Here is a 16,769-nt window from a genome sequence, read left to right as displayed (position 1 = left end):
GCATGTACTATTTTGTTATTAGTTTGGATCAATATCAGCCACTTGTTATGCAAATTGCAAAGCACATTTTGATCTTGTTTATTTTATAAACATTTTGCGAAGCTGTGTGCTTTCACTTTAAGGAAATGTGTGTCATTGTTTTGAGGGCGTTACCCAGAAGACAGTTAATGTTATTTCATCAGCCGACACAGCATGTAGCACCAACACTTTCTATGAATACATTTTTAAAGTTTATTTCTAACTTTATGATATTAAGACGCGTTTATAAATCTAGCGACCCGAGATGGATGAACTAGGTGCAAAGAACTGAAGACAAAAATTATGCGCTTGTCACCGCAGTCCGTCATAAATGGACCATCTGCCCGGTGTGATGATGCAAGACTGCAAGGTCGATCCATTATGTCACCATTCAAACTCAAACGGCAAGGTTCTACAATTAAAATAAATTCTAAGTTGAATAGAGGTCCTTAAAGTCCATATGAGAAGCTAATAGTTGTTAGCGAGATATATCATTCTCATGGTTTCAAGTGCACGTGTTAGGGCTCCCGAGAGGCGCAGCAGTCTAAGGCACTACAGTCCCTGGTTCGGATCCAACCTAAATCACACCCGGCCGTGATTGGGAGTCCCATAGGGCGGCGCACAATTGGCCCGGGTTTGGCCGAGGTAGGCCGTCATTTAAAACTAGACTTACTTGTCTAGTTGAATAAAGGATACATATTAAAATATATATTTATTCTGCAATAACATGTCTCAAACTAAATAAATCTTAGGCTTTTTGTCAAATGCTTTGCATTAGCCACGTTCTGTTGTGGGGGAGATTGTTGAATGTCTACTCCTGATGAAATGTGATCATACATCAGTCAATGTAAGCTGTTTGCATAAGACCATTCATTCCTAATGGTTTGCTTTTGAAGTGTAGATGGTGCAGAAGTCCTGAATTCAACAGTGAAGGCTCTAAAGGATGGGCAAGTTGTGGCTGTGCCAACGGACACAATATATGGGCTGGCTTGCTTGGCTCAGAATTCCAATGCCATCAAAAAGGTATAAGTAAGCGTGCATTGATGGTGTTCGTATCATTGTTCTTGTGGCTCAATGTCTTGCAACATGCCTAACTCACACTATAGGGCTGAGCTGAACTGGCCTGGCCCTGTTACGCATCTAATGTAGTTGCAAAAATCTACCTTGCTGGACAGGACAAAATGAAAATATCGGTGCCAACACAGTACAGTTTGCATCAGCCCTATAATGTGAATCAGGCAATATTGCAGCCTAGCCTAAATGTTGTTTTTGGATAGGGGACCTGTTGCCTGGCCCTGTCACTCTGATTCTGGAACGAGCTGAAGTACTCAACACTGACCTCAATATCTTCACTCCGGTTAGACTTCCATAGACATGGACAATTCACTGCCCCTAAAAGATGACAAATTATACTGTAATTCATAAACCACTCAATTTGAAAATGTGTGTTGCTTTTCTGCATGCTAGATTTTGGATTGGCATTTAGTAAGTTATTTATTACATGCATTGGGCTGTTGGTGATGATGTGTTTACCTTTTACTTCCAGTTAGTAGTAGTGTGCATCCCGGACCAGGCCTTCATGAGACGCCTCTGCCAGATGTGTCGGGAACCTCTTGCCCTCACCAGCGCCAACATGAGCTCACACTCCAGCACTGAGGCTGTACATGTATGTTGAGACAACCCACCGTGTGTGTGAGAACTGTTTTTATTCCATGAACTGGAGGGGAGGTGGGACTACATCATCTACAACTAACCAAGGTTTATCAGTGCGTCATTTTTCACTGATACTTAAAAGGACTTTGGCAAAATAGTAGTTATACAGGGATTTTTTCTACAGGAGTTCCAGGATCTGTGGCCTCAGTTATCAGTGGTGGTGGATGGCGGACCAATAGGAGACAAGAGTCGGGTGGGATCAACAGGCAAATACCGCATCATCAGACCTGGCTGGTGAGTAGTGATACTGGCCTGCTCAGCAGATTACAGGCCACTGACTGTAATACATTTCAATCCGTTTTGTTAATTTATCCAAGTTAAAAGTACATGAGCACATTTTGTGAGTAGTAGTTTAAACATACAGTATAGTGAAAATGACCTGTGGTAGTGATAACCCCCCCTGCTCTTTTCTGTTCTTTCAGTGCCTTCTCTTCCACAGTTCATGTGCTAGAGCACAAATATGGACTGTCAGAAGACACGGGATGAGTGAGGTTTGCCCCCTTCAAATTCATACCACATGCTGAAATGTACAACCAGCAAGAACCTGTGCTTACCATGGCCAAATACAACTCTGAATGATGGCAATGCCTGCAACGCTGAGGCGAGTGATGATTTCAAAATTTCTAAAGGAGGGACGGTCCTTTTGCACATTGCATGCTATTGTGGAATGCTCTGGGTTTCTTGTAAAACATAAGGGATTTGTTTTTGTCTTTCTGGGTTATAAGCTGTCCAAGCATTGTTGTTTCTATGGGAAAACCCTTTTTTTCACAAATTGGTCTTCTGACCAATCAGATCAGCTCTGAAAAATATCTGATGTGATTGGTCAGACCAATTGGTGGGGAAAAGAATATCAGGATTGGGCTGCCTGTGTAAATGCAGCCTATGAGCTGTGATCTAGTGTATTATTGCTCAACAGTTTTGAGTACCTGATTACTGGTTTGTATAATGGACCAATGAGAGTATGTTGTTGACAATAAATGGCATGCATTATGCAGATCATGATGGCTTGTGTTGGTTTTCTCTCTTCGCCTATAGTACTGGGTGAATGTCAGTGTGGTGGATGAACTACTGCAGAAGCTCCTGTCCACAGAACACTCTCAATTACTTTTTTTTGGTAAGTGTCTTCTCAGATGGTCATTATTCAGTAATGCATATACATTAAGGAGTTAGCCTAGCGGTTAAGAGCATTGGGTCAGTAACCTGTCCTTGAGCAAGGCAGTTAACCCTCAAAATAAACTGCCTGACTATACATTTACATTGCCTGCGCACGAGAGTGACTGTTTATTTCTATAAAAAGTCAAATTATTTTAACGGACAATGTCCCAACTCTAATGGTGAATGAATCTGAAAAACCTGTTTTGAACAGATTGCATTTATTAAAACTGGTAATTTTGCTAGACTTAAAATATGAAATTGTTGAATGTAGTTTCTCACTGGTGGTGGTTGTTTTCTGTCTTCAGATAAAACGAAACTGCTGTGGACATGGCGTTTCCCCTTGGCTGAATTGGTCTGGCTGCAATCACATGCTCCGATACCCCAACATCTCTGTGGAGCCCTCAGACTCTCCCTGGTGCACTGACATTAAACCATTTGGTCAAGCATGCTGTTTTCCCTTACACATTGGTTCGGCTCCGGGCTGAAGTTTCCCTAGGTACCGATCTAGGATCAGCTCCCCCAAACCTTAACCATTAGTTGGGGAAATGTAAAACTGACCCTAGATCAGCGCCTAGGGGCAACTTCACCCTACATCTTTGAGCTCCACATCCTTGTTAAGCCACACAGGAAATACTTCTTTACTTGGCAATGACCACACTTGCTTTGAGTGAAGAGAAAAGGCTAGACTTAATGAAGAGAAAATATAATTGTACAGTTCCACTAGCCCTCTCTCTCCTGTCCTTTATTCTCTCATACTTTCCAAGAAAGAGATGGCTTGTGGATGAAAGTCAAATCCTAGAAATGTCACCTGGTCTATTTTTATTGGGATTATCATTTTAAAACTTAAAAGGATTGTGCAGAAAGAAAAGTCATGCCAGGGTGCATTGTATCAAACAGATGGTTACATTGGACAGTGGTTTGTCAAAGTAGGACAGAGTGTACTGTGTACAGTATATTAGACTATTGACGTGTCCATCCATGCTGGTAGTGAGGATGGGGGTTGTCTGGAGGTTATCAGGAGGCAAGATCCAGGGCAGAGATATGGCAAGCAGGACGGGGAGCTTTCTGTTGCACATAAGAGTCAACTGTAGAATATCCCAAATATACAACATAATGCAATTTTGCACCCCCCCAAAAAAGTTAAAATTAGCATTTCTCTCTCTTTTTTTTCTCTCCAGTCCAATTCCCACGCACTTGTCTCTCACACATTCATAAACCTCTACAGTCACTCGTGCTTTTTCTCTCTCTTTCACACACACAGTGCCAGTTCACATGAGCCATGTCTCTTTCTCCTTGTTGAACTGCTCTGCCCACCTCCTGGTGAGCTCCAGGTAGTGCTCAGGTTGGTGCGGCTGGTAATCTAAATACAACCTGGTCACCGTCTTTTTTGGCACAGCCATCTCGATCTGCGTGCCCTCGTGCCACTCGTTGAACGACGTTATCGTGACGATCTCGGGCCGCACGTTCAGCGCCGCCTGCAAGGCTGTCTCGTAGTAGCGGCCGTTGACTCGGTTGCGCGTGTTGTGGTTGTTCCACGGTCTGACTGCGGTGTCGATGTAGCCCGGCCCGGCGCTAGGTATAAATAACAGGTTGTTACCGTCGCAGAACGCCTTGACCGCCTTCCAGTTCTGGTGGGATGAACCAAAAGAGAACCCGTTGGAGGCGAAGTACGTGTACATGCCATCGAAACCACCGGCAAGAATGTCATGCTTGTGGCGCTCCTCCACGATGAGGGCGATGAAGACACTGTCATACGGCGTGCCACGCAGGCTGTGGGAGCCCGTGGGGTGGAGCAGGTCGGACCAGTTCTCGGGCGGCGTCAGATACGAGTCATAAATGTAGAACAGAGGCAGGATATTCCCCGTGCTAGAGGTGAACTTGTAGAATGCTCCGTGGTCCCCGTACCTTCAAACACAAATAAATGGACACGAGATTATTGATACAGATTTGGATATTTGCATGGAAGGAGAAATAACCTAGAAGTATCCTAATAAGATATGAATCACATTCTAGAGTTATTTACATGTAATCTAGCATTCAGGAGACAGCAGAGGGAGCACAGCCCCAGCCAAATCGACGGGGCCACAGTGGAGAAGGTTAAAAGCTTCAAGTTCCTCGGCATACACATCACTGTGTGGTGAAGAAGGTGCAACAGTGTCTCTTTTTAACCTCAGGAGGCTGAATAAATTCAACTTCGTCCCTAAGACCCTCGCAAACTTTTACAGATGGACCATTGAGAGCATCCTGTCAGGCTGTATCACCGCCTGGTACGACAACTGCGGTCAGCCCAATGCATCACCGTATCCACACTGCCTGCCCTTCAGGACATCTACAGCACCCGGTGTCACAGGAAGACCAAGAAGATCAAAGCTGGGACCGAGAGACTGCAACTGTTAGACTAATGATTACACCCTATATCAGCTCGATGCAGGCAAGTGTGCGCAAGGTGGTCACTTTGATTACCAATGTGTCTCTCGACCTGTGTGCACCTACGTTGTAAACTTTCATTCATAGGCTAGGTTGTAGCAACCTCATGATGCGTTTAGGGAAAATTGGAGTGTCATGTCGTAGCTAAACCTGTCGTTACATTTAACTGGGTGACTGGAATATGAATGAGAGTCATCCAATATGCTGTAATAGAAATAAGGCCATGCTCATTAAAAAAATGTCATGTGTATACGCCACTCGTCTATACATCCCATCGTGTGTGTATACACAGTGCCTTCGGAAAGTATTCAGACACCTTTTTTTCACATATTGTTAGGTTACAACCTAATTCTAAAATTGATTTAAATAGTTTTTTCCCCTCATCAATCTACACACAATACCCCATAATCAGAAAGTTTTTTTTAAAAAATTTTTTTACATTATTGCAAATTCATTAAACATGAAACTATCACATTTACATAAGTATTCAGCCCCTTACCTCAGTACTTTGTTAAAGCACCTTTGGCAGCGATTACAGCCTCGAGACTTCTTGGGTATGATGCTACAAACTTGGCACACCTGTATTTGGGGAGTTTCTCCCATTCTTCTCTGCAGATCCTCTCAAGCTCTGTCAGGTTGGATGGGGAGTGTTTTTGCACAGGTCTCTCCAGAGATGTTCGATTGGGTTCAAGTCTGGGCTCTGGCTGGGCCACTCAAGGATATACACTTGTCCCGAAGCCACTCCTGCGTTGTCCAGATGGAAGGTGAAACTTTTCCCCAGTCTGAGATCCTGAACGCTCTGGAGCAGGTTTTCATCAAGGATCTCTCTGTATTTTACTCTGTCCATCTTTCCCTCGATTCTGACTTGCCTCCCAGTCCCTGCCACTGAAAAACATCCCCACAGCATGATGCTGCTACCACCATGCTTCACCATAGGGATGGTGCCAGGTTTCCTCGGAACGTGACACTTGGCATTCAGGCCAAAGAGTTCGATCTTGGTTTCAACAAACCAGAGAATCTTGTTTCTCATGTTCTGAGAGTCTTTAGGTGGCTTTTGGCAAATTACAAGCGGGCTGTCATGTGCCTTTTACTGAGGAGTGGCTTCCATCTGGCCACTCTACCATAAAGGTCTGATTGGTGGAGTGCTGCAGAGATGGCTGTCCTTCTGGAAGGTTCTCCCATCTCCACAGAGGAACTCTAGAGCTCTGTCAGAGTGACCATTGGGTTCTTGGTCACCTCCCTGACCAAGGCCCTTCTCCCCCGATTGCTCAGTTTGGCCGGTACGGTCAGCTCTAGGAAGAGTCTTAAATGGTTCCAAACTTGTTCCATTTAAGAATGATGGAGGCCACTGTGTATTAGGGGACGTTCAATGCTGCAGAAATGTTTTGGTACCCTTCCCCAGATCTGTGCCTAGACACAATCCTGTCTCTGAGTTCTACGGAAAGACCTCATGGCTTGGTTTTTGCTCTGACATGCACTGTCAACTGTGGGACCTTTTTATATAGTGTGTACCTTTCCAAATCATATCCAAACTATTGAATTTACCACAGGTGGACTCATTTCAAGTTGTAGAAACAGCTCAAGGATGATTAATGGAAATAGGATGCACCTGACCTCAATTTCGTTTAGCATAACAAAGGGTCTGAATACTTATGTAAATAAGGTATTTCTGTTTTTAATATTTAATACTGTCATGACGTTGGCCTGGGGGTAGGTTTATGACAGTCATAAATACCTCTTTCCCCCTTTTTCCTCTCTCTACCCTACTGATGTTACATTTGCAAAACCCTTGGTTAACATAGAGATTCTGGGAACATCAGAAGGTGAGGGGAAATGAACTATATTCTGGTAATCCGACCAATGGAACATATGCGGTGGTACTTAATGAATATGATGTCAGTTCGGTTGTCATCTGAGACATTCTCATCAATGATAAGATGACATAAACTCTACAGTGGAAAGTCTACACATCAGAGTTATCGGATTCACAAGGAATTGTTGTTCAATTTAAATGTTTGAATATGAAATTATTCGTGATGGGATGAAATGTGATTTTAGCTTCTAAAATGTGAGATTTCATAAGATCGGGCTCTGCTTAATCAGTGGCCCGCCCCTGTGAAGGGACATGGGCTATAAAACTTTTCAAACACGCCCTCCTCTCCCTTCCTATATAAGCCCTTGACGACAATATAATCTCCTGTTGTGAGGACGGTGGTCCGATGTCAGAATGGTACAGATAATAACGACAGAACGAAGCCAACATCAGCGTGAGCTTTGGTTGCGAATGGTATGAACTTTGAACTCTTATTCACTACAGAAGTGATACCTCCTAGCCGTTGAGTTAGCAACAGCCGCTGCAAACGAGGGTTAGGAAGGAACAGACTGAGTAACCCGTCTACCACACAACGACGTTACTACAACGTATTCAATTTACCAGCAGAGACATTCTTCAAAGGACTCGGTTGGGCAACACGGCCTTCCATCTACCACCAACCTACCGAAGCGCAGCTCAGAGTAAATATTTATTGTATTTTCCTTTTCCATATGGGCAGTAATTTAGAATGCATAAGATACTGTATTTACGATAGCACAGCTTCTCCCTTTGTTCCTCAGTCTTCCCGCTCTTTCACTCAAACCCAGCCCCTTTTCTTTTGTGTAACCAGCTGTCATATCTGTTCTGCCCGTTAGGGACGTTCTCCTTTATGACGTAATTTGTAATCAAGTTATGATTTAATTATGTGTATGTGTAATTCTGTGTGATTAGTTAGGTATTTAATGAATAAATAATTAAACCCAATTTTTGCATTGCTGATTCAACTTGTTAGCCAGGGTTCGTGAAGATAACCAAGAATTTACAACTTTCAGATGAGACTGACTTAAATAATGGGGTGCAAAGGAGCAAACTAAATAAATACAGCAGGGGGAGAGGTAGTTGTTTGGGCTAAATTATAGATGGGCTATGTACAGGTGTAGTAATCTGTGAGCTGCACTGACAGCTGGTTCTTAAAGCTAGTGAGGGAGATAAGTGTTCCCAGTTTCAGAGATGTTTGTAGTTCGTTCCAGTCATTGGCAGCAGAGAACTGGAAGGAGAGGCGGCCAAAGGAAGAATTGGTTCGGGGGTGACCAGAGAGATATACCTGCTGGAGCGCGTGCTACAGGTGGGTGCTGCTATGGTGACCAGCGAGCTGAGAAAAGGGGGGACTTTAAGCTAGCAGGGTCTTGTAGATGACCTGGAGCCAGTGGGTTTGGCGACGAGTATAATGCGAGGGCCAGCCAACGAGAGCGTACAGGTCGCAGTGGTGGGTAGTATATGGGGCTTTGGTGACAAAACGGATGGCACTGTGATAGACTGCATCCAATTTATTGAGTAGGGTATTGGAGGCTATTTTGTAAATGACATCGCCGAAGTCGAGGATCGGTAGGATGGTCAGTTTTACAAGGGTATGTTTGGCAGCATGAGTGAAGGATGTTTTGTTGTGAAATAGGAAGCCAATTCTAGATTTAACTTTGGATTGGAGATGTTTGATGTGAGTCTGGAAGGAGAGTTTACAGTCTAACCAGACACCTAGGTAATTGTAATTGTCCACATATTCTAAGTCTGAACCGTCCAGAGTAGTGATGTTGGACAGGCGGGCAGGTGCAGGCAGCGATCGGTTGAAGAGCATGCATTTAGTTTTACTTGTATTTAGGGGCAATTGGAGGCCACGGAAGGAGAGTTGTATGGCATTGAAGCTCACCTGGAGGGTTGTTAACACAGTGTCCAAAGGGCCAGAAGTATACAGAATGGTGTCGTCTGCGTAGAGGTGGATCAGAGACTCACCAGCAGCAAGAGCGACATCATTGATGTATACAGAGAAGAGAGTCGGTCCAAGAATTGAACCCTGTGGCACCCCAATAGAGACTGCCAGAGGCCCGGACAACAGGCCCTCCGATTTGACACACTGAACACTATCAGAGAAGTAGTTGGTGAACCAGGTGAGGCAATCATTTGAGAAACCAAGGCTGTCGAGTCTGCCGATGAGGATGTGGTGATATGACAGAGTCGAAAGCCTTGGCCAGGTCAATAAATACGGCTGCACAGTATTGTTTCTTATCGATGGCGGTTAAGATATCGTTTAGGACCTTGAGCATGGCAGAGGTGCACCCATGACCAGCTCTCAAACCAGATTGCATAGCGGAGAAGGTATGGTGGGATTCGAAATGGTCGGTAATCTGTTTGTTGACTTGGCTTTCGAAGACCTTAGAAAGGCAGGGTAGGATAGATATAGGTCTGTAGCAATTTGGGTCAAGAGTGTCCCCCCCCTTTAAAGAGGGGGATGACCGTAGCTGCTTTCCAATCTTTGGGAATCTCAGATGACACAAAAGAGAGGTTGAACAGGCTAGTAATAGAGGTGGCAACAATTTCGGCAGATAATTTTAGAAAGAAAGGGTCCAGATTGTCTAGCCTGGCTGATTTGTAGGGGTCCAGATTTTGCAGCTCTTTCGAAACATCAGCTGACTGGATTTGAGAGAAGGAGAAATGGGGAAGGCTTGGGCGAGTTGCTGTGGGGGGTGCAGTGCTGTTGACCGGAGTAGGGGTAGCCAGGTGGAAAGCATAGCCAGCCGTAGAAAAATGCTTATTGTAATTCTCAATTATAGTGAATTTATCGGTGGTGACAGTGTTTCCTGTCTTCAGTGCAGTGGGCAGCTGGGAGGAGGTGTTCTTATTATCTCCATGGACTTTACAGTGTCCCAGAACTTTTTTTAGTTTCTGTTGCAGGAAGCAAATTACTGCTTGAAAAAGCTAGCCTTGGCTTTTCTAACTGCCTGTGTATATTGGTTTCTGGCTTCCCTGAAAAGTTGCATATCACTTGGGGTGGTTCGATGCTAATGCAGAACGCCATAGGATGTTTTTGTGTTGGTTAAGGGCAATTGGTTAGGACATCTACTTTGTGCATGACATGAGTAATTTCTCCAACAATTGTTTACAGACAGATTATTTCACTTATAATTCATTGTATCACAATTCTAGTGGGTCAGAAGTTTACATACACTAAGTTGACTGTGCCATTAAACAGCTTGGAAAATTCCATAAAATGATATCATGGCTTTAGAAACTTCTGATAGGCTAATTGACATAATTTGAGTCAATTGAAGGTGTACCTGTGGATGTATTTCAAGGCCTACCTTCAAACTCAGTGCTTGACATCATGGGAAAATCAAAAGAAATCAGCCAAGACACCAGAAAATAAATTGTAGACCTCCACAAGTCTGGTTCATCCTTTGGAGCAATTTCCAAACGCCTGAAGGTACCACATTCATCTGTACAAACAATAGTACGCAAGTATAAACACCATGGGACCACGCAGCCGTCTTACAGCTCAGGAAGGAGAGGCGTTCTGTCTCCTAGAGATGAACATACTTTGGAGCGAAAAGTGCAAATCAATCCCAGAACAACAGCGAAGGACCTTGTGAAGATGCTGGAGGAAACGGGTACAAAAGTATATTTTTCCACAGTAAAATGAGTCCTATATCAACATAACCTGAAAGTCTGCTCAGCAAGGAAGAAGCCACTGCTCCAAAACCACCATAAAAAGGCAAAGACTACGGTTTCCAACTGCACATGGGGACAAAGATCGGACTTTTTGGAGAAATGTCCTCTGGTCTGATGAATCAAAAATAGAACTGTTTGGCCATAATTACCATCGTTATGTTTGGAGGAAAAAGGGGGAGGCTTGCAAGCCGAAGAACACATCCCAACCGTGAAGCACTTGGGTGGCAGCATCATGTTGTGTGGGTGCTTTGCTGCAGGAGGGACTGGTGCACTTCACAAAAAAGATGGCTTCATGAGGTAGGAAAATTGTGGATATAAATCAAATCAAATCAAATGTTATTTGTCACATACACATGGTTAGCAGATGTTAATGCGAGTGTAGCGAAATGCTTGTGCTTCTAGTTCCAACAATGCAGTAATAACGAGCAAGTAATCTAACTAACAATTCCAAAAAAAACTACTGTCATACACAGTGTAAGGATAAAGAATATGTACATAAGGATATATGAATGAGTGATGGTACAGAGCAGCATAGGCAAGATACAGTAGATGATATCGAGTACAGTATATACATATGAGATAAGTATGTAAACCAAGTGGCATAGTTAAAGTGGCTAGTGATACATGTATTACATAAGGATGCAGTCGATGATATAGAGTACAGTATCAACGTATGCATATGAGATGAACAATGTAGGGTAAGTAACATTATATAAGGTAGCATTGTTTAAAGTGGCTAGTGATATATTTACATCATTTCCCATCAATTCCCATGATTAAAGTGGCTGGAGTAGAGTCAGTGTCATTGACAGTGTGTTGGCAGTAGCCACTCAATGTTAGTGGTGGCTGTTTAACAGTCTGATGGCCTTGAGATAGAAGCTGTTTTTCAGTCTCTCGGTCCCAGCTTTGATGCACCTGTACTGACCTCGCCTTCTGGATGGCAGCGGGGTGAACAGGCAGTGGCTCGGGTGGTTGATGTCCTTGATGATCTTTATGGCCTTCCTGTAGCATCGGGTGGTGTAGGTGTCCTGGAGGGCAGGTAGTTTGCCCCGGGGATGCGTTGTGCAGACCTCACTACCCTCTGGAGAGCCTTACGGTTGAGGGCGGTGCAGTTGCCATACCAGGCGGTGATACAGCCCGCCAGGATGCTCTCGATTGTGCATCTGTAGAAGTTTGTGAGTGCTTTTGGTGACAAGCCGAATTTCTTCAGCCTCCTGAGGTTGAAGAGGCGCTGCTGTGCCTTCCTCATGATGCTGTCTGTGTGAGTGGACCAATTCAGTTTGTCTGTGATGTGTATGCCGAGGAACTTAAAACTTGCTACCCTCTCCACTACTGTTCCATCGATGTGGATGGGGGTGTTCCCTCTGCTGTTTCCTGAAGTCCACAATCATCTCCTTAGTTTTGTTGACGTTGAGTGTGAGGTTATTTTCCTGACACCACACTCCGAGGGCCCTCACCTCCTCCCTGTAGGCCGTCTCGTCGTTGTTGGTAATCAAGCCTACCACTGTTGTGTCGTCCGCAAACTTGATGATTGAGTTGGAGGCGTGCATGGCCACGCAGTCGTGGGTGAACAGGGAGTACAGGAGAGGGCTCAGAACGCACCCTTGTGGGGCCCCAGTGTTGAGGATCAGCGGGGAGGAGATGTTGTTGCCTACCCTCACCACCTGGGGGCGGCCCGTCAGGAAGTCCAGTACCCAGTTGCACAGGGCGGGGTCGAGACCCAGGGTCTCGAGCTTGATGACGAGCTTGGAGGGTACTATGGTGTTGAATGCCGAGCTGTAGTCGATGAACAGCATTCTCACATAGGTATTCCTCTTGTCCAGATGGGTTAGGGCAGTGTGCAGTGTGGTTGAGATTGCATCGTCTGTGGACCTATTTGGGCGGTAAGCAAATTGGAGTGGGTCAAGGGTGTCAGGTAGGGTGGAGGTGATATGGTCCTTGACTAGTCTCTCAAAGCACTTCATGATGACGGATGAGTGCTACGGGCGGTAGTCGTTTAGCTCAGTTACCTTAGCTTTCTTGGGAGCAGGAACAATGGTGGCCCTCTTGAAGCATGTGGGAACAGCAGACTGGTATAGGGATTGATTGAATATGTCCGTAAACACACCGGCCAGCTGGTCTGCGCATGCTCTGAGGGCGCGGCTGGGGATGCCGTCTGGGCCTGCAGCCTTGCGAGGGTTAACACGTTTAAATGTCTTACTCACTTCGGCTGCAGTGAAGGAGAGACCGCATGTTTCCGTTGCAGGCCGTGTCAGTGGCACTGTATTGTCCTCAAAGCGGGCAAAAAGTTATTTAGTCTGCCTGGGAGCAAGACATCCTGGTCCGTGACTGGGCTGGGTTTCTTCCTGTAGTCCGTGTTTGACTGTAGACCCTGCCACATGCCTCTTGTGTCTGAGCCGTTGAATTTAGATTCTACTTTGTCTCTGTACTGGCGCTTAGCTTGTTTGATAGCCTTGCGGAGGGAATAGCTGCACTGTTTGTATTCAGTCATGTTACCAGACACCTTGCCCTGATTAAAAGCAGTGGTTCGTGCCTTCAGTTTCACACAAATGCTGCCATCAATCCACGGTTTCTGGTTAGGGAATGTTTTAATCGATTTAATGTTTTAATCGTTGCTATGGGAACGACGGAACGACGGATATATTGCAACATCTCAAGACATCAATCAGGAAGTTTAAGCTAGGTCACAAATGTGTCTTCAAAATGGACAATGACCCCAAGCATACTTCCAAAGCTGTGCCAAAATGGCTTCAGGACAACAAAGTCAAGGTATTGGAGTGGCCATCACAAAGCCCTGACCTCAATCCCATAGAAAATGTGTGGGCAGAACTGAAAAAACCTGTCTCAGTTACAACAGCTCTGTCAGGAGGAAGCTTGTGGGAAGCTTATGGAATGCTACCCAAAACGTTTGACCCAAGTTTAACAATTTAAAGACAATGCTACCAAATACCAATTGAGTGTGTAAACTTCTGACCCACTGGGAATGTGATGAAAGAAATAAAAGCTGAAATAAATAATTTTCTCTACGACATTTCACATTCTTAAAATAAAGTGGTGATCCTAACTGACCTATGACAGGGAATTTTTAAATGTCAGGAATTGTGAAAAGGTGTGTTTAAATGTATTTGGCTAAGGTGTATGTAAACTTACAACTTCAACTGTATGTATATATCGTACCAGTCAAAATTTTGCACACACCTACTCATTCAAGGGTTTTTCTTTATTTTGACTATTTTCTGCATTGTAGAATAATGAAGACATCATAACTATGACATAACACATATGGAATCATGCTGTAACCAAAGAATTGTTAAACAAATCAAAATATATTTTATATTTGAGATTATTCACAGAAGCCACCCTTTGCCTTGAAAGACAGCTTTGCACACTCATGGCATTCTCTCAACCAGCTTCAATTAACAGGTGTGCCTGGTTAATTTGTGGATTTTTTTTCCTTAATGTGTTTGAGCCAATTAGTTGTATTGTGACAAGGTAGGGGTGGTATACAGAAGATAGCCTTATTTGGTAAAAGACCACATCCATATTATGGCAAGAACAGCTAAAATAAGCAAAGAGAAAGGACAGTCTATCACTACTTTAAGACAGTGGTTCCCAAACTTTTTATAGTCCCGTACCCCTTCAAACATTCAACCTCCAGCTGCGTACACCCTCTATCACCAGGGTCAGCGCACTCTCAAATGTTGTTTTTTGCCATCATTGTATGCCTGCCACACACACACTATAAGATACATTTATTAAACATAAGAATGAGTGAGTTTGTCACAACCTGGCTCGTGGGAAGTGACAAACAGCTCTTATAGGATCAGGGCACAAATAATAATATAATAATAATCAATAATTTAGCTTTTTATTTAACCATCTTACATGTAAAAACCTTGTTTGTTAATTGAAAATTGTGAATAACTCACCACAGGTTAATGAGAAGGGTGTGCTTGAAAGGATGCACTTAACTCTGCAATGTTGGGTTGTACAAGAGAGAGTCTTAGTCTTAAATCATTTTCCACACACAGTATGTTCCTGTATTTAGTTGTCATGCTAGTGAGGCCCGAGAATCCACTCTCACAATAGGTACGTGGTTGCAAAGTTCAAGTGCAAGTTCAAATCCCCGAGCTGACAAGGTACAAATCTGTCGTTCTGCCCCTGAACAGGCAGTTAACCCACTGTTCCTAGGCCGTCATTGAAAATAAGAATTTGTTCTTAACTGACTTGCCTAGTTAAATAAAGGTAAAATAAAAAAAGGGCATCAGTGTATCACGTTTTGCCCAGGCAGGATACTCTGAGCGCAGAATCCAGAATCCAATCCAGAAATCTGGCAGTGGCTTCTGATTTAAATTACATTTTCACAGAACCGCTTGTTGCAATTTCGATGAGGCTCTCTTGTTCAGATATCGGTAAGTGGACTGGAGGCAGGGCATGAAAGGGATGACAAATCCAGTTGTTTGTGTCATCTTTCGGGACACACAAAAAAAATCATACAATGATGGAAAGACCTGTGTGTTGTCCTTGTTAATGCAGACAGAGAAGAGCTCCAACTTCTTAATCGTAGCCTCAATTTTGTCCCCCACATTGAATATAGTTGCAGAGAGTACCTGTAATCCAAGATTCAGATCATTCAGGCGAGAAAAAACATCACCCAGATAGGCCAGTCGTGTGAGAATCTCGTCAGTAAAAACTTTAAGCTCGTCTCTCAGTTAAACATTTTTGTCTACTTTGCCCCTTGATAACCAGCACACTTATGTATTCAGGGGCCTTGTTTCAGGGGCTTGCTTTAATAAAGTTAACAATTTTCACAGTAGTGTCCAAAACGTCTTTCAAGCTGTCAGGCATTCCCTTGGCACCAAGAGCCTCTTGGTGGATGCTGCAGTGTACCCAATTGGCGTCGGGAGCAACTGCTTGCATGCGCGTTACCACTCCACTATGACTCCCTGTCATGGCTTTTGCGCCATCAGTACAGATACCAACTCATCTTGACTACCAAAGTCCATTTGATGTCACAAAACTGTCCACTACTTTAAAAATATCCTCTCCTGTTGTCCTGGTTTCCAGTGGTTTGCAGAAGATGATGTTTTCCTTAATTGATCCCCCATAAACGTAATGGACTTATACCAGGAGCTGTGCCAGGCCCGCCATGTCTGTTGACTCATCCAGCTGTAACGCATAAAATTCACTGGTTTCAAGACATTTCCTGCCATGTCACTGATGCGTCGTGAAACAGTGTTGTTTGATGAAGTCATTGTCTGTATAGTTTTTTTGGGGCCTTTTCCCCCAGCATTGTCCCAGCCGCGGCGGCAGGAATAATTAAGTCCTCTACAATAGTATGGGGCTTGCCTGTCCTAGCCATTCGATAGCTCACCATATAAGACGCTTCTAGCCCCTTCTCATTAATGGTATCTGTTGCTTTTATACATGTCTTACTACTCTAAAGCTGTCTTAATTCTCACTCAAAAAACTCCTGTGGCTTATTTTTCAAATTGGCATGTTTTGTTTCTTTGCAAGAGTGAAGGTTTCATCGAGTTGTGAGATAGTACTTTTGCACATATACTGTGGCTAAGGAAAGGCACTACTCCCAATATAAGTGAACCCCAAATCAATGTAGATCTCATAATATTTGAGCCTCTTTGTGCTTTCCCGGGTAAGGGGCACTAGCTTTTCAGCTACATGAGATTCATAACTGTCAATGTCCATGCTAGCTGGGTTAACAACAAATGTAGAATTACTGATGCTAGCATTGGATGTGCTCGTGGAAGCAGAACAACTTGTGTCGTCAACAGGTACAGGTGAAGTAGTGCTGGTAGCAGTACTACCAGTAGAGCTGGTATGTGTCTCTATGGATGTGGGCCATACTTTTTTTTAGCCATTAATCCATTTTCGAGCAAACGGAATGAACAGCAGCTACGTTTGG

General features: G+C 44.0%; 1 protein-coding gene and 1 long non-coding RNA gene across 6 annotated transcripts in view; one reads left to right on the top strand and one right to left on the bottom strand.

Moving 5' to 3' along the window:
* The first annotated feature begins 183 nt into the window (after positions 1-183).
* Positions 184-3,316, top strand: LOC112223098. Of its 5 annotated transcripts, XR_006079702.1 has the most exons (7): positions 184-663; positions 920-1,041; positions 1,296-1,375; positions 1,565-1,684; positions 1,856-1,965; positions 2,154-2,845; positions 3,192-3,316. It is a non-coding gene; the product is annotated as an uncharacterized LOC112223098 (long non-coding RNA). The 5 variants fall into 5 exon arrangements; XR_006079699.1 differs by having other exon boundaries at positions 1,296-1,684; XR_006079700.1 differs by having other exon boundaries at positions 920-1,375.
* A 372-nt stretch (positions 3,317-3,688) lies between these two features.
* The window catches only part of LOC112223097 (glycoprotein endo-alpha-1,2-mannosidase-like protein), a 35,730-nt gene continuing 22,649 nt past the window's right edge, over positions 3,689-16,769 (bottom strand). The window contains exon 4 of the mRNA XM_024386054.2: positions 3,689-4,791. Within this exon, the coding sequence (XP_024241822.1) occupies positions 4,155-4,791 (637 nt within the window). The 3' untranslated portion in view covers positions 3,689-4,154. The remainder of the gene's footprint in view (positions 4,792-16,769) is intronic.

This window comes from Oncorhynchus tshawytscha, linkage group LG23 (assembly GCF_018296145.1).
Source record: "Oncorhynchus tshawytscha isolate Ot180627B linkage group LG23, Otsh_v2.0, whole genome shotgun sequence".
NCBI lineage: Eukaryota > Metazoa > Chordata > Actinopteri > Salmoniformes > Salmonidae > Oncorhynchus > Oncorhynchus tshawytscha.
Note: the sequence above shows the minus strand (reverse complement) of the source record. Positions and strands in the feature narration are given on the sequence as shown.